Consider the following 24735-nt stretch of genomic DNA (forward strand, 5'->3'; position numbering starts at 1 on the left):
TTTTACAGCATTTTATTCATATTGTTTCTTGATAAAATACACTTTGCTTACAAGTGCTGATTACAATTACTATCTTACATTCACCTTTATTTTACATAAAATATTTGACTTTTAAAACATAAAATAACACACATTGAGTTCTGGAATACCAACACCTCCTGCACTAAGAATCATAATCGTATCATTTCACGGTTCCGCAGGAGGAAACATTGAATCCTTAATTAAAAATCTGAGTGTTTTGTAAAATGTCACAGGCATATAAGGTTAGGGACAGAGGCAGTGGTAAGTCATGCATTGCAACTCTATGAAAAGAAATGAAAGCAGTAAATAAACAACGACAGTTAACCATGGTGTTTTCAGGTCTGAGAAATTAAAATATTTCCAAGAACCCAAATATCAGTTTTTAAAGATTCAAACCAGTTCTAAGGCCTAATATAAATGGAAGTATCACAGTTATATTCAATGAGTCTCTTGAATGTTTATATGCTATGTTTATATACCCATATGCGTGTGTGTGTGTGTGTGTGTGTGTGTGTGTGTGTGTGTGTGTGTGTGTGTGCGTGCGTGCGTGCGTGCGTGCGTGCGTGCGTGTGTGTGTGTGTGTGTGTGTGTGTAAATGAAAGTAATAATTTACCCATTGAAAGCCAGTTACTCAAAAAACAATCTCACACCCAAAGACATTCAGCACAACCCAACCACCACGCTAGTAAATGTTTTTCATACAACACAAACACTATAACCTGATGGATTTTTTTCTTTCTGTAATAAGCAAGACTTCGAGTAATCAATAAAGTGAGCTGTAAGTGTCACACAGATATTATTAGTCAATTAAAAATCCACTGTGAGAGAACATCAATTCATTGAAGGCAAAACTAGCCACACAAAAAGACTATCACAAGGGCCCTGGTACAAAAAATGTTGTAAAAAGTTTGTACACTTAGTTCAGACAAAGGTATACCAAAATGGGACAGCCAATATAAAGATATAGTAAATACCCTGTTTCTTAAATGTTTCGTAAAATGATTTGTATATAGACTTCTTTTTATTAAAATATATTACTTAAAATATATTACTTTGCTTAACTAAACAGACATTCAAAACAAAAATTGATTATCTAGTTACCATAAATTGACTTTGGTATATTACCAAACAAATCTAAAAAAATTTACTTTCTATTGCCTGGAAGGCAGACGATTAAAAAAAAAATAATTCAAAGATGCAACAAGACATTTTTTTTTACATACAGTACATGGAACTATCGGTATCAAAATGTATCTGTTTAGCAGAATTGTTTCAGGACAGACATTGAACACAACATTTAATGTTGCAATATGATTAAAATTTAAGATTTGTGTTGGACAGTATTTCTCAAACAAAAACCCAATCAGACAAACGGATATGTGTAGGCAAGATACAAGAAGGCTTCGTAGAAAATGTTTGTACATCTCAAAGTAAGTCAGTATTTACAATATAAAACAAAACAAAAAAACTTCATATAATCTCCCTTCTGAGTTTTTAACTTCATTGCTCATAGTTTATCACTAAAAACTAAGGTTACTGGGAATACCTACTACTCCAATTAGAGGCAATGTCATTCATGTGACGTAAACAACTCAAATGATTAGACACAGGCTATTGAAATGATTAAGACCTGTTTTTTTTTTCTCCTGAGAGGGTACAATAAATTATTTGATTAAGAAGTGCTTTAATTCTCTTTATCCTTACAAGTCATTTTTTGAAGGTATAGCAAAGGTAAAGTCATTTTCTGAACATAAAAAAGTGCAATCCCAATAAATCCTATTTTTTCTGAAGAAAATTGTGTAAGGGGCTAAGGCTCTTAATTTTATACATTTTGTAAATATACAAATTATTGCCATTATCATTATAAACCTGTTCTTACATTCTTCTCTTAAGTGAAACCCACCAATGTAAGAGAAGTGCTAGCCTGTTAATGTATTTGACAAAACTCCCTTCTCTCCCATAAATAACTTTTAACAGTACCATATAAACCTAGTAACAAGGCAGGTTAATCCATTAGGTTTACATATTCACAGTAATTCTGGAAAGTATTTGGTATTTCAGTTGTGTGGTCCTTTGCTTGAGTCACAAAGGCTAAAACCAACCGAAAAATAGTTTTGCAGGATAAGCAAACACTAAATATTGATGTTATGTTTCTAATCCAGCAAACTAGTGTGAATTGTGTGTAAAAGATCCATAATATGAGGTGGGGGGCATTATTTTTAACATCTACAAAAATATTAGTATATTGATTTCAATTTCTGAAATTGTTACAAAAATAGTAAAGAAAAGAAGACTTAAATATTGCCATAAAGAAAGGTGCTCAATGAATGAGAGGAAGAATTATTCGGCATTGCACATTTTACATGCCTCATATTATACGATTCTAATTGCGTTTGTGCTGTAAAGAAATGGGGCTCAATGGGGCAAATTGACTAAACAAGTCACGCCACTTTTGAGTGCTGCATTTCAGCGCAAAAACCTGCATCTTTTTCACTAGCCATCCGCAATCCAGTTTAACCAGGCGTTTAAAGCACTGAAACGGGTGTCTGGATTGCAGTAGTGCAGCCATACTATAATCAAAGAAGTCCGCTGCATTCTCCACAACGAAGTACTCAGAACTAGAGGTCTTCACGGGTCCACTTGGATCCAAAAACCCGAGGTCCGACCCGAGCCAGTTCAGGTCCAAAACTTTGACGAGTGCCTCGGACACGGATCGGGTTCGGTATCAGTGGCCTCGGGTCTTGAGTAATTTAAAACAAATATGCTTTTTCAGATTGGACCCTAGAAGACCTGAATTATTTTAAACTATGTCGGGTATTTAACAAAATTTTATTATTTAAAACAATTCTATGACAAGACTCACTTCTAAGATCTCTCTGAATCCACGCTTCTATGTGCAATGAACTTTATGCACAAATTTTTGCCTACCGTTTCAACGAGCACCGTCAGCATGGATTTTAGACTCACTGCTTGCAAGATCTTCCATGGATTACGGTGAAGCAATGTCAATTGAAGTGCCATATCTCTCACAACCTCTTTAAAAGGCTTTAAATCGGATGTTTCGAGTTACATCGACATGTTTGAGTATTCTCAAGCTAACAAGCCAGCTAGCTTCATTTGTTGTGACAGTTTATATTATTATACGTTTAGTTTGATACCAATAATATAGAGTAATAATAAATAAGTAAATAAATAAATTAAAGTAATGGAGCAGCGGCCAAATCAGTCAGCAGGACACCATTTTTCCTGACTGACTGCGGACTGACACATCAATGCCGTTTATATTAGGGTCCAGTCAGGTTTGAAAATAAATGCCGTAGGGTTGGACTCGGGTCTAATTTTATCTGGTCTGACTCGGGTCTGGTTTTTCTTTTAAACAAATTAATTCATGCACGTCAGGTTCGGTTAAGAAGTGATTCGGGTCGGGTACAGATTTTAGGACACGAGAAGACCTCTACTCAGAACTGACGTACAAGAACAGCACTTGTAGCTGGCCATGTTTACAAGCAACATTACCTGATATGCATAATTCCTTTCTTGAACCGGCCACTAAAATAAAGCAGAATGTACGTGCAAATAAGCAGCACTATTAGCAGGTGCATTTCATTCTTAGTGAATTCCCCCCAAAGAATAACAGCACAACAGCCTCAGTCTCAAATGACACATGAATAGGTTAGCGTCACTGCTGTAACATTTCTGCCACCCTCACTGCAGTGATTGTTTTTTTGAATCAATGAACGTGTTGCAGTTTATCCTCATGACCATTATCCTACCACCAAACATGAGACACATAGTTTGGATGGACCGATGCAATCATCATGACAGAATGCGCCACATCCCTTGCACATAATCATGGCCTTCAGCCGACAGTAGCACTTTGATTGGACGTCCTCCATCCCAGAGGTTTCTATGTAGGCTTGCTCAGGTGAGGTCTCACCCTGACTGCTCTGATCCAGTAGGTGACCTGCAGGTATGGCAGTGACAGTGACTGAAAAAGACATCATACCTCCACTAGCCGTTTCACCATCACCACTGCAAGACACAGTAGGAGAAGTTGGAGTGTCAGCCATGCTGTGGTTCAGTGCATTAGGGACAGACATGCTGATAGTGCCACCATACTGAGGTCCATTATGGGCTTTCTGAGACAAAAATGTGCGTTGGTGACAGTCACTTAACTGATATCGCTCTGTTTTATCCTGTATACTGCTGCACATATCAAGCTGTGTTCTTGGGGATATTTCTTTGGTTCTAGTAGAAGTGCTGCTTCCTTCTTTGCTGGATAAACAGCTCTGTGATGGAGATTCAGACTTTATATCAGAACAGGGTTGGGATGCCAAACTATCATCTGGTTTATTGATGAAACAACCCTGCTGTTCCACTTTGACCCTTGGGAAATTCAGGTGCCCTTGAGAGGTGGTATGAGACCCTACAAGTGATTCTGTCTTCCCTGTCACACTCTCTTCTGCTTCAATTTTCTCTTTCTTCAGGTTAGCAAGGGCAGAACTTGTATTACTAGCTAGGTGCGGCCGTTTGCTGCTCTCGGATACTCTACCGTATGTTGAGACATTGAGGAGGTAGTGTCCTGTCATAGCTGGCTTAGATAACCTCTTCCGTCCAAAGATTCCTAGATGGACACTCTGGTCTAGGCTGCTCTCAAGGTGACCTAACTGACAGGATTGAAATTGAGAGGGTTGACAGTCTGAATCGGTGTGCTTCGGCTCACATTTGAGCCTTGGTGGATGGAGAATTTGGTCCTGAGTGCCAACTTTGACTAACTTGTCCATACTTCTGACTTGCATCACAGATGAACAAAAAGGAATTTGGTTCCCCAATTTACTGACATCTTCTTGGTTTGTTGGGCTATCTTTTTTAAACCCAGCAGTGGTGGTACCAAGGTTCCCTTTATCTTTGGCAGATATGGCCATAGACTGAACCTCCACATTGGTTAGTGGCTTTGGGAGGATTTTTTCTAATGGAACCTCTTTACCTTGAAGAAGCTGGGTGACAAGAGGATTGTTTGCCGGGATTAAAGAGCTAGGTTTGGTCACTAATGCTCCTGAAAAAGGTGTCTGCTGTGGTCTCTGGTTTTGTGCAATTGTGTTTGACACAGTTAAGTTTCCTGCCTGACTTAAAGGTGCTGGTGTCCCTCCAGGACTGACGAGGTTATGTTGATCCTTGCCTGTTGGGTTCAATGCGCACTGAGTGGTTTGCGACCCCATCAAAGAGCGATTTTCTTTTAAAAAACCCTGTGCAGTGAAGTCTAGTACAAAACTGGGGTCTGTGTGTCCAGTAAACCCTGAGGAAGGAGAGATTTGTGAAAGAGTCACTGTGCCTTCAGGGGCCGGAGATTCAGAGCTTAGCTTTATAGGTGACACAGATTGACTTCTGGTGCTTGCTGGTGAAAAATCTTCAGACAGGGAGCGGGCTGGAGAGGGTGTTGAGGTACCTCCAACTGAGCCGGTTCCTCTCGAGGACGATGACCCGGCTGCTGCTGCAGCTGCACGCTGTGCACGCGCTAACTGGGCTTTTGCCTTGATGTCAGCTAGAGTGCGTGCGCCGGTGCGACCAGGCCGAATGCTAGGGGGTGTCAAGGGAACAGGAGTCCTTGGAGATACCTGCTCAATAGAGGCAGGGGCAGAGAGAATTCTTGACACCGGGATCTGCAAAGAGAGAGTTTAAGTGTTACTATCAGAGCCAAAATGCCACTAAGACCCCTTTTCCACCAAAGCACTTTGAGAGCCGGTTCGGAGCCGGTGCCTGCGCGCAAACCAGTTCTTTGTGTTTCGACAGCCAAAGAACCGGTTCTCGGCCAGGAAAACTGGTTCCAAAGCGGCACCAACTCTTTGCTGGACTAGAACCGTTCTTTTACCACGTCATCCTTACGGCAGGGGCTGGGGGCGGGTTTAGATGTGTTCAAAACATCTTTTCTGACCACAATATAGGATCGCAAAGCCAGGAGAAACATTTGCAGAAACACGATGTAGTCCGCCATTGTAATTGCTATTCTTGAAGTTGGCGCAAGCGTTTCTAGTTTTAAAAAAAAAATTTCATTGAAAACATTATGTAAGCAAAGAAGAACACAGTCACAATATAGAACAAATAAATGGAAAGAAAAAAAAACACAAGAATGGGGTACATATCAGAAAAGATTACATAAAGGAAAAGATTAAAAGACTTACATATTTCAATTGTTTTTAAAGCCTTCTTGGTACACGAGTTAGAGTTCATCCCAAAGTAATGTTGTACTTGCAAGCGTTTCTAGCTAAGACGTATGTCGACGTACACAGTGACGTAACAACGTCGTTCGCTGGGCGCTCTAGTCAGTGGAAAAACAAAGCAAGTTGAACCAACTCCGAACCAACTTTGAACCAGCACCAGTTCCGAACCAGTTCTTTTTTGGTGGAAAAGGGGTATAAAGTTAACATTTAAAGTCAAAAAAGTTATTTCTGTGAAAAAACTCCATACCACGATAATAGGGGGTTGTGGGTGGTTGCAAGGACATTGCTATTGTGGTTGCTAAAGGGTTCTGAGCCGGTTTTAGCACGCCGTTATGATTGCTAGAGTGTTCTCGATAGATGCTAGTGCATTCCAAGGTGGTTGCAAGAGTGTTGCTTTGAAAATCTCTCCTCAACAAGTCACACAATATGAGTTGCAAATAAAGTAGCACAAATGACACCTATGTATACACTGTGCATGACTCTTGTCAACAGCTTAAAACTATCAGTAACTCATCACATTGCACCTTATAGTGTGGACAGTATCAATGATTATAATGGCTTTTGATGCATTGCATCATCAGTCTCATCTGGCGTAAACAGGGTGTAACACACTGCAGTGTAATACTTAGCGTGAATTTAGGGGGGGTTTTGTTTCAAAAGAAATAAACCTAAAACTTACTTTGAGAGGAGGTACTCTCTGTTCTACTTTTTCTTTATCTGTCACAGTGGATGACGTTTCTGATGAAGAGACACGGGGCTTCTTCTCTGTTCTTAGCTCTGTATCCAGTTCAGTAGAGCATTTTCTCTTCAGAGGCTCAGATGTGACAGCAGTTATTGGAGATTCAGCCTTATTGCTCTCCGTTATCTGTTCAGCATTACCCACAGGACTTTCCTCTTTAGTGGTTTGTGTCTCCTTTCCTTTCAAACAGGTGACTACCGCTTCCAAAGGAGATGCTGGGGGCTTACATGTGATCTCATTCTCCAGCGTTTTCTCACTGCAAGGTTTGGGATCCACTGGTATTTGAACAGAGGACTCTGAAATCAATTCTTCCTGTGTATCCTTCCTCATGTCTAAAGATAAACGTGATTGCTCTGAAGCTGGAGGTCTGACTGGCTCTTCAGGGGAGGCATGTGTTACTGTTGATTTCACATCTCTGGATCTCAACTCCATGTGGATGATCTCTGTCACCGGGTTTATCTTCTGAGACTCTTTGACAATCTCTGGCTTTACTGGTAGGACTGAGCTTTTAGCTGGTTCAGGAATGTCCATGGATTCTGTCAGCTCTTTGGATTCCTCTATACTCAGTCCAGAACTGAAAAGCAAGAAAAGACTGAAGATTAGCAAAAAGAATATCAGAAACAAAAAATCAACTATGATACATTAAACTAATGACCCACTACTCAATTTTCCGGTCTCACATTAGATTGGATACCAAAATAAGGCATAGAACTTCATGACAGGAATCACACTGCAAAGAATGATTGTGATTTTAACTGTAATACACTGCAAAAATTTGTAAAATGTAAAAGTAAAAGTAATTAAAAATTACACTGAAAAACTGTAATATATACAACCTGTAAAATACTGTTAAGTTTACAGTTTTTGGAAGTGAATAAGAACAAGTAATTGTATAATTTAAAGTGAAAAAAACGTAAATTGACATTCCCAGGATTCCCTGCGTGACACTTCACATATGATGTATTTTTGTTGAAATAACTAATTTATGAAAGCATGTCTTAGGTTTTTCTAATCAGTTATGTATATTATGGTTTTAAGTTATATCTAACGTTGTTGAATTAATGTTTATTACATTACTTTAGTGTCATGTGTTACCATGATGGTGTTTTGTGCTTATGTGAACGACACCGTGCACCTTTTATATATTAGTATTTACCTTCTCAGCTTGTGGAAAAGCTGCTTGTGATGAGCTTTGATTCATCATGTGACATTCTCATCACCATCTGTTTTTGGTGGTTGTCAGTGTATTACAAAGGTACAAAACAGATATTAGTACTTCAATAAGTTGGTATATTAACATCAGTTATTTTTTTTTTCTTTAACTGTAAATTTAAGTTAAATCTGTAAAACCTAAAATATTGCTACCGAATTGTTTTACAATAAATTTCTAGCAACCACAGCTGCCGTTTTTTTACCGTATTTTTTTTATATAGGATATATTTTTAAAAAAAACTTTTTTTTTTTGCACGATATAGGTCAGAGGCACTTAATTCAGTGAGTGTGACAGACCCACAAGTAACAAGTGGCAATATTTCAGTAACAGAATTGTACACCCCCTGACCATCACAATTTTCACATTTTCTTTTTTCAGTATTTCCATAAGGTGTGGTGGCTGACTTACTGTTCACCATAGTAGCTCTCAAAGAAATGCTCTTTCCAAAGCTCCACCTTCTTTTCCTTCTCAATTTCTTGCCGCATTCTCAGTCTCAGCTCTGGGGTAAACTCACCTGAGAACACAGTTTTGCATAAGCCACATACAAATATTGCAGATAAATCAGCTTATCACAAGTTACCAAGTAACTTTTTCCTCTGTAAAAAGGTTTACTCCAAAATAGTTTTACTTTTTTTTATGTCTTTTGAAAAATGCATAAGAATAAGTACATTCACGTTAAATTAAGTCTTCTTTGATATTTCCTCCGTGTGGGGGCTGCCATGTTGAGATCACATGACCTGTTAAATATTACTTATTTTATCTCGATAGCCACTAATTTGCTGGACACTTTCGGTTGTGGTGTGGAATAAATTAAATGGGAGTGAAAAGAATACCTCCAAATAGGGTATTTCTAAAACATTTGCTTCTGTGTGATGCTGTATCCACACTGAGAGTAAACACAAATGTCAAGACCAATGATGTATCAGGCAGTGAAACTGTAACCAAAATTTGGTTTCGCTTTATTTTGATGGTCCCTTTAACACATTCTGTTGTCTATAAGTAACATTGCACCTTCATGTCTACTAACTCTCATTTGAGTATTAGTAGACTGGTAGGGTTAGGGTTAGAATAAGTTGACATGTAGTTGCAAAGTTACTTATAGTCAGCAGAGTGTCTGTTGTGTCCATCGCAATAAAGAGTTAGCAGATATTAAGCAGACGGTACACTAATACTCTAATGAGAGTTATTTGACATGTAGTTGCAAAGTTACTTATAGTTAACAGAATGTTCAAAAGGGACCATCAAAATAAGGTGTTACTAAAAAATTTACTTAGTACACATGTAAGACACAAGGACAATAACTGACCCTCTGACAACCTCTCCTTCCAAGATTGTGCTGCTGATGTGAAGAATTCATTGTTCAAGGCCGAGCTGGTCACCTTCAATGCTCCATCTATACTAGCCTGCAACAAAGAGTGACCACTCAGCACCACAATTGGTTCATCAATAACAATCAGTGATTCATGATCCACAAAATCATACTGTACTCTATGTTGAACACAGCAGGGTTCTTCTGCATTTCACTACCTGCTGGTCAACATCTGGGAGCATCTTAAGAAGCTTCTGTTGACACTCTGTAGGCAACAGTGAGAATGTGTGCTTGTTGATTAGTGCTCGCAAGTTGGTGTTGACAAGGATGGAATCTGGTGTCTCAACATCTATCTCACACTTGGTACGCCTCAGTTGTCCTGAAAAGCCAAAGCGGTGGGATCAGTTACAGCATCCCATGTGCTGACACAAATGACATCAATCTGTGACGCTACTCACTGGCACTGAGCCGACTGGAGCGCTGAGACACCTTTCGGGCACCAGTCGCGTGGCACACATCTGCTTTGACAGAGGAGGAGGAGCTGGAGGTAGAGTTCTGTGGACTGGCAGGGCGGCGCTCTGTCTGTTTCAGCTCCCAGGCTACAGCAAAGAGACATACGGTTTCATATATCTTTTGTATTAAATAGCAACAGTCCCCTACACTACGGATTTTTCGCTCCTACCGTAAAACTTATGTTTTCATCCTAGCCCATCCCACTGTGTGCCCTAGCCCTTAACCCCCGTTCAGGACCCTGCATGCTTACCCGACCCTGCCCTAGTCTCTGTTCTCACTGTAGCACCCTTCAACTTACTCACCCTTACACAATAAGCATACCTTCTTCCTTAAAGCAACACCAAGTGACTTTTCCTCCGCGGTCGCCCAACAGGTTGGAAGCGGAATTGTCCATTACCGCTGTCGTAAATAATTTAGCCTACCGCAGCCTAATGTCGCACGGGCACGCTCTCTGTTTATCCAGCACCGGCTTTGGAATCAACAATGGCCACAGACAAGGTAGAGTATGATGCATGATTTTATGAAAGTATGATGTATTGCGACATCACAAATGAGCAATTGTAGCAATTGTACCGCTTGTCGTAAAGCAAGTCAAATTAGTAGTTTTCTTATGTCTCATTAGAACTACAGAAACGCGACCCGATCTGGCAATCTTACATAGCGTGGATATATCAGATAAAGGACCGCAAAGCTGTGGCATAAGTGCATTTCACCATGTCACGACTTGATGAAGCACTGAAACGATTTTTGAAACATTATTTTAAGGTAAAAAATCTTACTTAGTGTTGCTTTAAACCCTTTCTTCTCAATGTACCGTTTAGTTAAAAAATTGTTCAACGCCTTGGTTAAAGGCGCTATATAAATATAAATAAATAAAAATAAATATAGTGCCATCAAAAGTTTGGACACACCTGAAGAACATGCTTTTATTTCTTACACCACAGTCAGAAAGGTATAATTCACAATGAAAAATAGTGCCTAGTGAAACTGTAAAAATGCTGTAGTAATAAAAACAGTGTGTACATGATTTGGAGGAGTCACGAGCCATGTCTTTGACAGTCTTGAGGAGCAGCCGTGGGCTTGAGGCGCTGGGGATTCCACATTGCCGGCGTTGATTCCTCTGTTGCTGCTGTTTCAGTGCCTATAAATGAAGAAATGGAGAATGTCCATAACCCACAGATTACCTAACGTAATTTATTTCTGTGTTGCCAACAAATACCATAGAGTGTCTCTCAACAGCATAAGGTTTAAACCACTCAGCAGTGGTTAATATGGCCCCACTTTATATTAAGTGGCTTTAAGTACTATGTACTTACATCAACAAAATAAGTACAATGTACTTATTGTGTTCAGGTTGTATTGTAAAACACTTTTGCTGCTATTGAGATGTGATACGGGTAAGGTTAGGGTCAGGTGTGTGTGATACGGGTAAGGTTTGGGTCAGGTGTGTGTGATACGGGTAAGGTTAGGGTCAGGTGTGTGTGATACGGGTAAGGTTAGGGTCAGGTGTGTGTGATACGGGTAAGGTTAGGGTCAGGTGTGTGTGATACGGGTAAGGTTTGGGTCAGGTGTGTGGTGTGTGTGATACGGGTAAGGTTAGGGTCAGGTGTGTGATACGGGTAAGGTTTGGGTCAGGTGTGTGTGATACGGGTAAGGTTAGGGTCAGGTGTGTGTGATACGGGTAAGGTTAGGGTCAGGTGTGTGTGATACGGGTAAGGTTTGGGTCAGGTGTATGTGATACGGGTAAGGTTTGGGACAGGTGTGTGTGATACGGGTAAGGTTTGGGTCAGGTGTGTGTGATACGGGTAAGGTTTGGGTCAGGTGTGTGTGATACGGGTAAGGTTAGGGTCAGGTGTGTGTGATACTGGTAAGGTTAGGGTCAGGTGTGTGTGATACGGGTAAGGTTTGGGTCAGGTGTATGTGATACGGGTAAGGTTTGGGTCAGGTGTGTGTGATACGGGTAAGGTTAGGGTCAGGTGTGGTGTATGGGTCGGTTTAAGGGTGGGTTAAGGTGTAAGGAAAGGGTCAACTGTGTAATTACAAATGTAATTACATAAATTAATTACAGCTGTAATTACAAGCAGGTATTTTAAAATGTAAGTGCAATGTAAAAAGATGTATGTACACAATAAGTCCATTGTATCAAATTATTAATTTCAATGTAAGTACATAGTACTTAAAGCCACTTAATATAAAGTGGGACCAAAAAGAATTATGTTAAGTACTTATTTATTCAATATATAAAGCATTTTTATGTTGAATTTCAAGCAAAAACAAACATAATGTGATATACCGTTAACGTAACATAAAAAATACCATGAAAATAAGACCCCCTATGTTATTTGCAGCAATTGTTATTTATAACCAGTAATAAGAGGTGTAAATGGCAGCACCTGTTTGAGGGCCTTCTTGCTGTGTTTCTGTGATGGGGACATGAGTTTGCTGCTGGAGACTGACGGAGACGAACAGCGAGACTGTGGGGAGGACGGCTGAGACTGCAGTTTTGTTGGCACTGCAAATGATTGGAAAGCAATTCATTGGGCATATTTGGACGTCTGTACCACAAACACAAATAAACAGGCATATGCAAATACTTAATTTCACTCTATGACAACTCATTCAAGGTCATTTTAATACAAATACACAAGTTTGCAAATATATCAAAAAGTACACTAAGTAAATTATTACTTTTAAAAATGTCTGAATTTTTAATATATATATTTTTCATTATAAGTCGAGTTGTTATCTTGCAGTAAACGCTGCTTTTTCATGACCGCTATAAATTCATAAATACACTTTTGCTGGAAAACAAATACATATTGTGTGATGATTTGTTTATAAATGCCAACTGCAATCTTTTCTTCCTAATTTTTCCAAGACTATTACAAGTCATCTAACTTGACCTTGTGACATATTTAAATCAGCAGAATTCTCAATAACATTATTCAGATGTAGTGGCAACAAAGTAATGGTTCAAAATAGTGTAATAAAAGTCAGAACCGAACATTTGTTTTCAAAAAATGCTTGATCAAACTAACTCTCATGAATTATATATGCTACTGCTGCGGTAATTATTTCCTGGTCTTTGCGGAGTTAGTTTCTCTCTTTGACACAACAATCCTCATCCTCTCAATTCACAACATTAAAGTTTCATCAGCATATTAAGATGAAAGTGTTACTTACAGTACTTGGTTCTGCAGGAATTCGCTCTATTAGAGTGCATTATTCTCAAATACTTAGTTAAAAAGTTTCTACAAGACAGCTTGAGGTAAAACCTGTGTTTGTCTACAAAACTTCATACTGCTCTCAAATATATGAGGAAGTGGTATCAGTCTTGCACAAAAAAAAGAGAGAGAGAAAAAGTAGAATTTCCTGTTTAAAGGGTGTTCTGCATTCAAAGAATATTTTGACTTGAAAAGAGCAAATCTACAATGTAAGGTAATTTATACATATATCAGAATCAGTGTGTGAGTTACACATTCATGGTTCATCTACATATTCATCTACATCCCATAACACATGAGTCTTGATATCTAACAGTGATCATGGGACTATAGGTTACTGGTACATTTGCATTAAGGGTGCGCCGATCTGATACTCAGTATCAGTATCGGTATTTACTACCAATATTTGCCGGATCGGGTATCGGCCGGACGAGACCATCCAAATCTGATATTGTGCGCATGTTATTGTTATACAACACACAGGGCACAAAAACATTATAAAGCACCATAATGTTTTTGTGTACTATATTCCAAGTTTTCTGCAGCCATTACATATAGTTTAATGTGAGGTACAGATTTAAGTCGTTAAATGATTCTTCACCTAAGTGCTTCCCTCCGCTGCGGCTGTCAGTCATTCTCCATTCAGCGTTCAAACAGCGCGTCGCGCTCGGGTACGACAGTCAACGCGAAACTCTCTCCAAGATGATTCAATGTTCCTATTATTATACAGTAGATCAGTAGATAAAGGTCTATGGTTTGCATAAAAGGACTTTAACTTGCTGGAGTTTCACATGTCACTTTCTCCCGGTTGTCTGTTAGATCACAACACTGGAGTTGAGAGCGATATAATTGTTCTTCACGCGCACATTAACTGAAATTTAAACCGTTAGAAGGCTCGGTAACACTTTATTTGTTATGTGTTCTTGTTACATATGTTACATGTAATTACCATAGTAATAACAGTAAATGATGCATAATTACATGCAATTAACCCTCAACCAAATCCTAATCCTATAATAAGTACATTTAGTTGCTTAATGTTACTCAGTACTTAATTATAGAATTACACCGTAACAATGACACCTTAAAATAAAGTGTAACCAAAGGCTCAAACTAATGAATAAATAAATAAATAAATAAATGTATATATATTTCCTTGGTGCTTTTAACTACAGTGCCGCGCGCCGTGACTCCATGTTGCTTCAAACACGGGATGCGCATAAGTGTTTTGTGCCGCTCTGAATTGGAGCCTTTCATATTACAATACTTTTGCGCAATGGCAGTTTATTGATAGCCTTAGTTGTTCTGTCCAATCTATCATATGTTGCTGCTTCATTAAAAAGTTGCGCTTAATTTTAAAAGAAATGTCTTTTAATTATATTGTATATATTTTGTCTGTATATTGTTTTACAAAGTAAGGAAAATAATGTTTAAGTCAAGCTTGATGCCTTTAACAAAAGAATAATCACAGTCTCTTCCCCACAGTGAGGCATACAGATACAGTTTATTAGGTAATTCGGCACTGTTTTTTAAATTATTATTTTAGTATTGGATACTCGGTATCGGCCAATACTGAATCCCAGGTACCGGAATCGGTATCGGAGGCAAAAAAGGCTGATCGTGCCACCCCTAATTTGCATGCAGTAAACCATTTATACATACACAAATTTACTGTACAAATTTAACTACTATTTTATATTTCTTCAAATCTTTAAGTGACAGACCGATATATTTAAGCAACCTGGTGTCAGTTTCAAAATCTACTGACAGGTTTTTTTGTTGAGTGTAAATACTGTTTACAATTATTGTTATTTAAAAAGACCTTATGTGATCAACTTTTTTTCTCTTGTTAAATTGCATTACAGTATGTGTTTCAGATTCATGCCCTGTTATATAGATCATCTGCACTGCTCTTTAAAAATCATAACAGTCAACCTCTCATAAAATATCAAGCGACTGGATATAATTTTACAAAATATAGGTACAAATGCTATTGCATTGTGTGGATGTTACAGACTGTCATGACACAATATACTTCACCATATAAAATGATGGCAACCTTAGGACAAAACCTTTAAAAATATATATTAAGAGATATTTAAATATATCAAAATGCAATTATATTAAAATGCAATTTATGGCTGTTTATTTATTAAAGGAAATTGCCTTTTCCCTGTCTTTGTTTAACAATAATTTCTGACCTGCTCATCCTGTACAGTATGTTAGCAGTAGAGCATTAATATTTGAATATATATAGGTAATACATCCTTGTTGAATAAAAGTATTCATTTTTTTTTTTAAATGGCTTACTGATCCCGAACTTTTTTATGATAGTGTACCATAAAAGCAAGGGCACAATTTTTTTTCCAAATAAATGCTGTTCTTTTGAACTTTCTATTTATCAAAGAATTCTGAAAATTTCTTTCACGGTTTCCACAAAAATTTAAGGCAGAATTGTTATCAACATTGATAATAATAAGAAATGTTCTTGAGCAACAAATCAGCATATTAGAATGATTTCTGAAGGATCGCGCTGAAGACTGGAGTAATGATGCTGAAAATTCAGCTTTGTCATCAATACTATATTATAAATTACATTGTAAAACATTGATAACAGAAAACAGTTATTTTAAATATTTTTAAATATTACTGTTTTTGATCAAATAGCCTAGGTGAGTGTAAGAGACTTCTTTCAAAACAGGCCAATCCAGTGGCGTGATTTTGGAGTGAAACTATCTGACCAATGACAGACAGGGGGAACGTTCGGGTGCAGAAATTACACACTTCAGAGCTCATAAAAATGTGGTACCTCTCCTCTTCCACCTTCCTCTGCGTCCATCTTTGCTGTAGGTAGTGGTGCTGGTATTGTCTGAGCATAGGGTATCAGACATGTTATCACTGCTGTCCTCTGAATCCTCTTCTGACAGTTCCTTCATCACATCTCCAATGTCCTTCTGCTCACATACAAATACAAACCAAACTCATCAGATGCCAAACATAAAACAGCTCACTTGAATCTTATCAAACAGTTAATGTATGCATTTAATAGATCATTAGGAATGTATAGAACATAAATATATAGAAATTTGCTAGTTTTTACATTTTCAATTAAAAGAACTCCACATCATTGACAAGTGTGGCTTGTTATACTAACGTTAATGGAGCATTAATTAATTATAACAGCAAATGGTACAGTAAATATTCATGCCATTCAACAGAGCCGTAGTAAATAGACAAGCAATAGGAAACGGCATTTATATTTACTTTTATTCATCATTTGGCATGCACTATTATCAAATGCAACTTACGGTGCATTCAAGGTATACATGTTATTAATATATACCTTTATTGTGTGTAAACCGTACGTAGTACATATGAAAGCACTATATAAGTGCCTCATTCATTCATATTACCTTCAGTGTATAGACTCCCATTCGACCGGGGACCTTGTAGAAGATCCCTTCATCTCCACGTGAGTTTGTATGGAGCATGGCATTGAGACAGGCAAGAGGGGAAGTCCCACTAAAAAAAAAGATTTATTTTTATTTTTAATCAGCAACTTAAATCAGTCACCATCTTTACACAAAGATTATAGTTCAGTGGTTGGTTTCCAGATATTTGTGCATGAATGTGAATATAAATTTAAATTAAAGGGCCATATTATGCCCTTATACAAAGTCTTGATTTGGGGGTGGGGATGGTCTACTAGGATAGGTTTTTATGCTTGAATATTAAAAACACATTATTTTTCACATTTTACATTGTTGCAGCACCTCTTTTCCCAGGCTGTCAGTAACGCTCTGTTTAGTACCTGCCTCTATGAAGCCCCTCCTTCTGAAAAGTGTAATGTGCTCTGATTGGTCGGCTGGACCAGTGTGTTGTGATTAGTCAAATGCTTTGTGTGTTTTGGAAATGTCACACATCTTATTGTATATATAACCGTGAGTTTCAACACTACTAACACAACTCAAGCAGGCCTCGCCCCTTTTTTTGCGTATACCTTTGGCGGGAATTATTTAAATGAGTTTTATTGTGATGTGTATGTTAACAGAAAAAAAACTCAAGACTGCAATTGAGGCATTTCAGGGAGTTCAGAGTCAGTGCTGCTTACTGAAATGGTTTTGAAAGGGGGTGATTTCTGTAGTATTTACTGTATATACTATTATAGCTTACTAATATTTTGAATTAACTTTTATTTTTATATTTTCAGTTTTTTTTATATTACTTTAATTATTAGTCATTTCTGTATATGCTTTTGTCAATTTATTATTACTTTTTAGGTTTCATTTATTTTTATTTTCAGTTTTGGTTTTAGTTGAGTTTTTGTTTATTTCTAGTTAGTAATTTTAGTGCTTAATTAATGTAACCAAGGCAACATTTCTAATAGTATTATTTTATCTTATTTCAGCTTTATTCCAATTAACAAAAATGCTTTAATAGTTCTGTCTTGTAAACAGTTTTGTTTTATATAATTTGTCTTAGAAAGCAAATTTTTTTAGAAGAGTTTTAGTCTTGAATAAATAATCGTAATAATGATGAGCTAAGGAGGCTAAACAAGCATTCAGTACATAGATATTATGAAACATCTTCAAATATAGCAAAACTGCCAGAAGCACAACAAGCCACTAGCCATTTCAGAGGACAAGCACTGTGGTCAAAGCCATGGCCATCAGGTCCTCGCTCTTGGGGTTTACAAAGACCCTTTGCATGCTGTCAACTGGGGACATGTTAATAACATGCATAGGGATTGGCTAATAGATTTAAGTTAGTTGGGGGGGGTTGCACTACTGTATAATCTTACCTTCTGGAAGACAACAGAGAAATGAAAGAAAAAAAAAAGAGATGCGATAATTAGATACTTTGCCACATTAAATGTTGCTTTGGAAAAATAAAACAAAAGACATAAACATAAAAGGTATATGATCTGGTACAGTTCAGGGGAAGCCTGTACAATCTGAACTAGAATGTGTGTTTGATAAAGAAATTGCTATTTTAATAAAGAAATGCTCAACAAACATCTGGAGAATGACCTCACCTTATCTCCTTAAGCCTTTCTCTCTGAATTACTTGCAGGATCTCTTTATGACTCATCGGTGTGTTGGGGTACTTCTCGAGCACCTGCGAACAGTATTACGGGAACAAGTGAACAATTCAGCAATGACTCACTATAGCAGTAACCGCAGAGAAAGGATGAAGTAGTTTGAACTGATGGTCAGTCTAAAAGGAAGTTTGTTAGACAGTAATGCCTTTGAATTCTATCATTAATTGACCTCAGAGAAGCAGACAATCCCGTTCTGGGAAACTAACCTAGTTCTTATTATTGGGCCAGAGAAACAGTTTAGTTTGGGTGAGATACTTTGAACTACAAAGTTACAAGTGTATAAAAGTAGTTGTATTTTGAGAGTATGGGAAACGCAAACAGACCATCTAATGCGGTACTCCATACTGAACTTGTGTCATATCGATCACAAGTTCAGTATGGAGAACCGCAAGGCTCAGTATTAGGACCGTTGCTTTTATCCCCGTACATGCTACCCTTGTGAGATATCATTAGGGAGAATGGCGTTAATTTACACCATTACGCTGATGATACTCAGCTCTATATTTCTTTGCGCCCTGACGAAACCAATTCACTAAATTAACGGAATGCATCATTGATATAAAAAAATTGGATGACAAGTTATTTCCGACTACTTAATTCTGAAGAAAGAGCTGAGATTCTAATTATTGGACCAAAAACCTCCGCACACAATAACCTAGATTACTTTCTAACACATGATGGCTTCTCTGTCAAGTCTTCGTCGTCAATTAGGAAACTGTGTGCTCCTTGATACTAATATTTCATTAAAAAGCCAGATTTCTAGCATCTGTAAAACCACATTTTTCCATCTTAAAAATATCTAAATTACGACACATTCTCTCAAATGACAAATGCAGAAAAGTTAGTTCATGCTTTCACGACCTCAAGGCTAGATTATTGTAATGCTCTACTGGGTGTTTGCCCTCCCCTGCCTACACACTTAATAAACTCCACCTGGTTCAAAACGCAGCTGCTAGAGTTCTTACTAGAACCAGGAAGTTTGACCTTATTTGCCCGGTTCTGTCAACACTGGATTGGCTCCCTATTAAAGCTACAATATGTATTTTTTTTTCGCAACTAGGGGTCGCTAACCCCTTACAATAACAAAGACGTAGGTTTATGACGCAATGATAAGCTGAATGATGGGACTTGCTGTTAAGCTGATGGATCTAATAATGTTTATGGATGAGTGAAAACATTCATGTTTTTTAACATTACAGTGGTATGAAGCAGGCTGCTTTTGCTAATAAGAGACAGATATCAGGGTCACACGTGAGTCCCGCGGATATAATAATAAGTTTATTTTATATAGTGCCTTTCAGAAAACACAAGGTCGCTTTACAGTGAGTACAAATACACATGACATTGAAACATGACATAGAAACGATACATATAAACATATGTAAACATGACATAGAAACGATATATATAAACAGTGAAGGGTAACATAAGAGAAAGAGGTACATATAGAAATCAGAACCTAGAGTCAGAGGTCAGGGAAACCAGTGGCAAAAAATAAAGGAATAAGGACATTTCATTGTACCGAACTACCCGCAAGTGCTGAATTATTACTCGCAGGTCAGTTTATTTGACGAATTAAACTTGTGAGGTAACGCAGCGCTGTTTCACTTGGTCTAACGTTACACTATCATACTAAACAGCATTTAAGTGCGTTGAAAGTTATAATGTTATTCTATGTTAGTTCGTTTGCTATATGAAACTAGCAGTAAGCTAGATCAACATCAGAATAACATACTGATCATATTCGAAAATTTCATCATGATGAGCTATATAACATTGATTTGTTTTATGTTCATTTGCTCACTTGTCTAATAAAGTATGTGCAAGAGCGGTGTCGCTGTCAAGTCGTGACTCATGAAGCTCTGTCAAGTCCAAGTTAGTCGCGGATGTGGAGCTCTCGGCACCTCGAAAACGTCACGCCGAAATTGATCCTCATTTTAGTTCTCCTTTTTTGTCCCAAAGTCTGCTTGCCATGGTCTATAATGTTTGAAAGAAACAAGAACAGCGTGCTGCTAAACGTTACGCACTACGCAGTTGTCCACGTCTGTCGCCATGGTTAGGTCATGCTATGGCAGTACGAGCAGAAAACGAGGATAGCACGGATATTGCGTCATTGACAGGCGACATTTTTTTCCGGGACGGCCAATTATATAAAATTGGAATTTCTCTGAAATAAAAAATCTTTGGAGAATATACGATATTGTAAGTACACAACTGCAGGAAATATATCACACTGTGCAAGTGATCTTTGGATCACGTTCTCCATGAAGCCGAAGACGTTTCAGCAAAGGATGAACGCGCAAAAGACGTAACGTGAATGGCCCATACTGTTTTCATTATAGTGTCACATGCATTTTCTTTTTGTATTATTTTTTTAAGACATAACCGATTGTGTTTGAGACGATACTCCCCAAGACTGGAATTTAGACAATGTTGTGTGCTTTTGACCGTTAAAGCGCTATAATTCAAGAAAAATAACTCAGTTTTGTTACTCACGAGCTGTTTGTTAGAGGGTTAAAATAGCTTGAATGTTTAAATAGGTAAGACTTAAAAAGACGCACAAATTATAAACAATAGTGACGATGCAATGGCCCGAATGTGCAAGTGACATTTTCATCAAATGTCCCGACTCCTGAAACGCGAGAGTCTAGAATCACCGCCTGCAGCTGCAGCGCAATTGGCTTGCCTTGTGTAACCAATTTTAAGAGACAGAGAAGACGCGGCATTAGCAGAATCACTCACGCTGTTTGTGAAATTGCGTCTCGCAGAAAGTTTTAAAATGACTGATTTGATCTTATAATCTGTTAGGTTAAATTTACTCATAGGCCTACATGCTAGATTGAATGAATGTTTGCGGGAATTTCCCGCATTATAAACGCAAGACCTGCGGGAATGATTAAAATGATGCGCAATACCCGCAACCCCGCACCGAAATTCGAGCCCTGAACATTGCATACATTTTAAAATCTTGCTAATTACTTAGAAAGCACTTAATGGTTTAGCCCCTCAGTACTTGAGCGAGCTCTTAATGCATTATAGTCCTTCATTAATTTAAAAGTTCTGGCCAGTTGAAAATTATTTTCTATTCTTTATTTTATTTTAAAAGGGACAATGCACATTATTTAAAGTTGAGCAATCAAGTCCATCATGTAAATGCGCCAGATTTAGCCATACAGGCTAATTTTCATCTGTAGTCCCTGGCAGGTTGATGGTAAAATAAAGAAAGAAAATACCTCAAAATCAACTGCAGGCGATAGATCCTTTTTCTACTTAGCACCCAAACTCTGGAATAGTAATCCTAGCTTTGTTCAGAAAACAGACACACTCTGTCAGTTTAAATCTAGACTAAAAACACATCTCTTTAACCTGGCATACACATAACACATAGGGAACACTTCCTATAACACCCAATGTATTTGTTACATCGTAAGAACAATGGCATCTGTGCTATTATTCTGTCTGTCCGTCTTATCCTTATCCTGAGGTTACCATAGTCAGCCAGATCTGGTCCATATCCAGATCAGATGGTGGACCTCCACCTAGACACGACCAAAATGCAGCCCTGAATGTCAGCACAGACTGTGTCTACTAGACAATCCCTGTGAAGGCCTCGTCGACACGACAGCCATCGCCACAGATCCTCAGCAAAGACCACAAGAACCAGACAGGTCCTCCGCACAGACCATATGGCCAGCGTCGGCTCCGTACCGGCCTGATGAATCTGATCTTCAAGCTAAAGGAACTAGATGAATATCTGAATGCTATCGATCCCGATCTGAATTCTAACTTGTGATGCAGCCTGAATCATAATCACACCGTGTTCGTTTGTTGGCTAGAGAATAATAATAATGAAGATGAATAAGATTTATAACATGCATTTAGAAAATAGAAAGGGTGGCTTTTATGTTTTATTAATGGGTTTTATTGTAATTGCATGTGTCCCAGTTCATTGTACTTTAAACAAGGGGGTATTCCAGAAAGCAAGGCTATCTTACCGTCAAACATTTTTCAATCTTTTCGTTCAATAGGCTAATCTTTACTAACTGTGAATAAGAAAAATATTGTTTGTTTGATGCCAATTACTTACTAAATGTATTCCGTTACAGTTACAAATTACTTCATATAAAAGTATTCAGTAACGTAATCCAAGCACCACAACATGGAAGTAATGTAATCTGATTTCTTTTGGATCGACACATCACTACTACAGTCAGTCAATATAGCGTTATTATGTCAAAATACTAATTTATTTAGTTTTAAGTGAAACCATTGAAATCCTGATAGTATTCCCACTTTTTACAAATTTTTAATTGGATTTTAGACATAACTGTAACAAATTAGTTACCAGGTATTTGTATCCTGATTACATAATGCTGTTACATGTATTCCGTTACTCCCCAACCCTATCATATAATCACCTTGTTTTAATAGTGCTTTACATATTGATATAACTATAATATTGTGCGCAATCTGTCACACCCACGGTGCCTCATCAATAAGGCACGCATGAATTAAACTAACCCTGGAAATGAACTTGCTCTGAAGCAGGTTATGTTAAGATGGTAAGTAGCTATTGCTTAGTTGGCTACTTTTACAAATCCTGAAAGTTACCTCCGGTTTGGACCTGAAAGTTGAGGTTATCCGCTTACTTACCCTTAAACATACCCGGGTATGTCACATAACCTGTTTTCTCGAATACCTCCAGTCAAGTCATAGTAAGCATTTACAGTATTTTTTTTTGTGTGTGTGTATTTCTGCTGTAACTCGCTTTTCACTTATTACGAATTGGACGGTTTTTATTGTAATTGCATGTGTCCAAGTTCACTGTACTGTAAACCTGTTATACTGTCATGACATACGCATTTTCAGTTTTATTTGGATTTCTGCTGTAACTCCTTTCGATCATTACGATTTGGACAAAGAGACAGTTCTTGGTCAAATGTGTGGTTGAGTTGTTGACCCGGTGTTGTGGCGAATTTTGACTCCCGCCAAATTACTACCGTAATTATTATTACTAATTACTACGTTTGTTCAGTCAGATTCGCTAACCGATTTATCAAAAATATCCGACTTTAGACATACAGGTGCATAATCAAAAGCTGTGAATAAGTTATATGTGAAACTTCAGTTTGAAGTCCTGAAGGGACACTTGTATCTCAGAAGACAAGTTCAGTTTCAGTGTCTCGCATATTACAAACTGGGTCTAAAGTTAAATGCAACAGCAGTGCGGGAAATTTCGTCTGAATTCAAAATAACATATCAAAAAACAATTTTAACTACGTCAAAAAGTAAACAATCTGTTTGACAAACTCGCGGTCTCTAGACAACATGTTTAAGCGGGCGATGATTCTAACCGTTTACAGCAGAAAACACTGAAGAATTCATAAGCAAAAATTAAAATTACAGCGTCATTGATAGGTTCATGAAAATACTGGCTTATTTTGTGGGTTATGTGAGCTGAGCTAAGCTAAGCTAACTGGCTACCCAGCGAAGTGTTCACTAGTCTACATAAGCGAGCTAAGCTGCCTCGCGCTTGCTAGCAACTGACAAGAACGTCATGCTACAGACGTTTCATCAAATCACTTCCCGGATCAAAAAGTTCCCAAATGTTACGTAAATATGGCGAAAACCAGTTCATGCATGCGTTATGTCATGCTTTATAGTGTATGGATCTAAATGCACTTTGGCAACACCAACCGAAACCAGGCCCCGAAATGCATACGCAATACTTCGCCTACACCAGCGGGTCATGAACTCATAAACACAGTTGTAACGTTACAAGTGGGAGCACAAGGCGAAAACAAGCTAAACAAGCTTTCAAGAAGTCTTCTGTTTTACCGTTTTGGCGGCCTCTGCCCACGTCCTCCCCTTTTTCTTCTTCTGTTTCTCCCTCATGTCGGCGGTCGGTCGCGAAAAATCGACCAGGGTGCTGTAGAAAGTGTTGATGTTGCTTTAGTTACCGTGCAAGACCTGCCATCTCTGCCATATTGGGTTTTTACTGTAAGAGACAAATCATGTGACCCTCTGGGAAACGTCATCTTACTGTACGATGACAGTTCAGGGGAAACCACCTACCTAAGGCTAGTACTCTCTCTCCATTGTTTTCATTTGTATAAACGTCTCAAACTCCAAACAAACACACGCTTGCACATAGTAGCCTATCAATTTTAAGCGTTTATACCGATTAAATTACATTCAAGGCATTTAGCAGATGCTATATCATCATGAGTTTACAACAAAGCTTTATTTTCATATGTTCGATTACAGTGGTCAACAGAAGGAAAATATATATATTTAAAAGTTAGCTTATGTATTTATAAAATGTATCTTAGACTTCACTTTATAATGCAAGTAGGCTGAAATTTCACTAAATAAAATGCAAAGCAAGTGGCAGTTA

General features: G+C 37.9%; 1 protein-coding gene across 2 annotated transcripts; it reads right to left on the bottom strand.

Annotated features, from left to right (window-relative positions):
* Nucleotides 1-1926: 1926 nt before the first annotated feature.
* asxl2 (ASXL transcriptional regulator 2) lies at nt 1927-24354 on the bottom strand. 2 transcript variants are annotated; one of them, XM_077240091.1, is made up of 12 exons: nt 24177-24354; nt 18273-18355; nt 16651-16759; nt 16047-16191; nt 12407-12525; nt 11037-11154; nt 9959-10099; nt 9719-9879; nt 9498-9594; nt 8600-8705; nt 6919-7552; nt 1927-5681 (listed from the first exon to the last, which is right to left on the bottom strand). In XM_077240091.1, the coding sequence occupies exons 1-12, from the start codon at nt 24231-24233 to the stop codon at nt 3786-3788; spliced, it is 3666 nt and encodes a 1221-aa protein (XP_077096206.1). In that variant the 5' UTR covers nt 24234-24354; the 3' UTR covers nt 1927-3785. The 2 variants fall into 2 exon arrangements, with proteins under 2 accessions (XP_077096206.1, XP_077096207.1); XM_077240092.1 differs by lacking the exons at nt 16047-16191; nt 16651-16759; nt 18273-18355; nt 24177-24354 and adding an exon at nt 13197-13336.
* Nucleotides 24355-24735: the final 381 nt, after the last annotated feature.

Source organism: Siphateles boraxobius, unplaced genomic scaffold, assembly GCF_051911475.1.
Source record: "Siphateles boraxobius isolate OS27281-9 unplaced genomic scaffold, OSU_SipBor_1 22, whole genome shotgun sequence".
Lineage (NCBI taxonomy): Eukaryota > Metazoa > Chordata > Actinopteri > Cypriniformes > Leuciscidae > Siphateles > Siphateles boraxobius.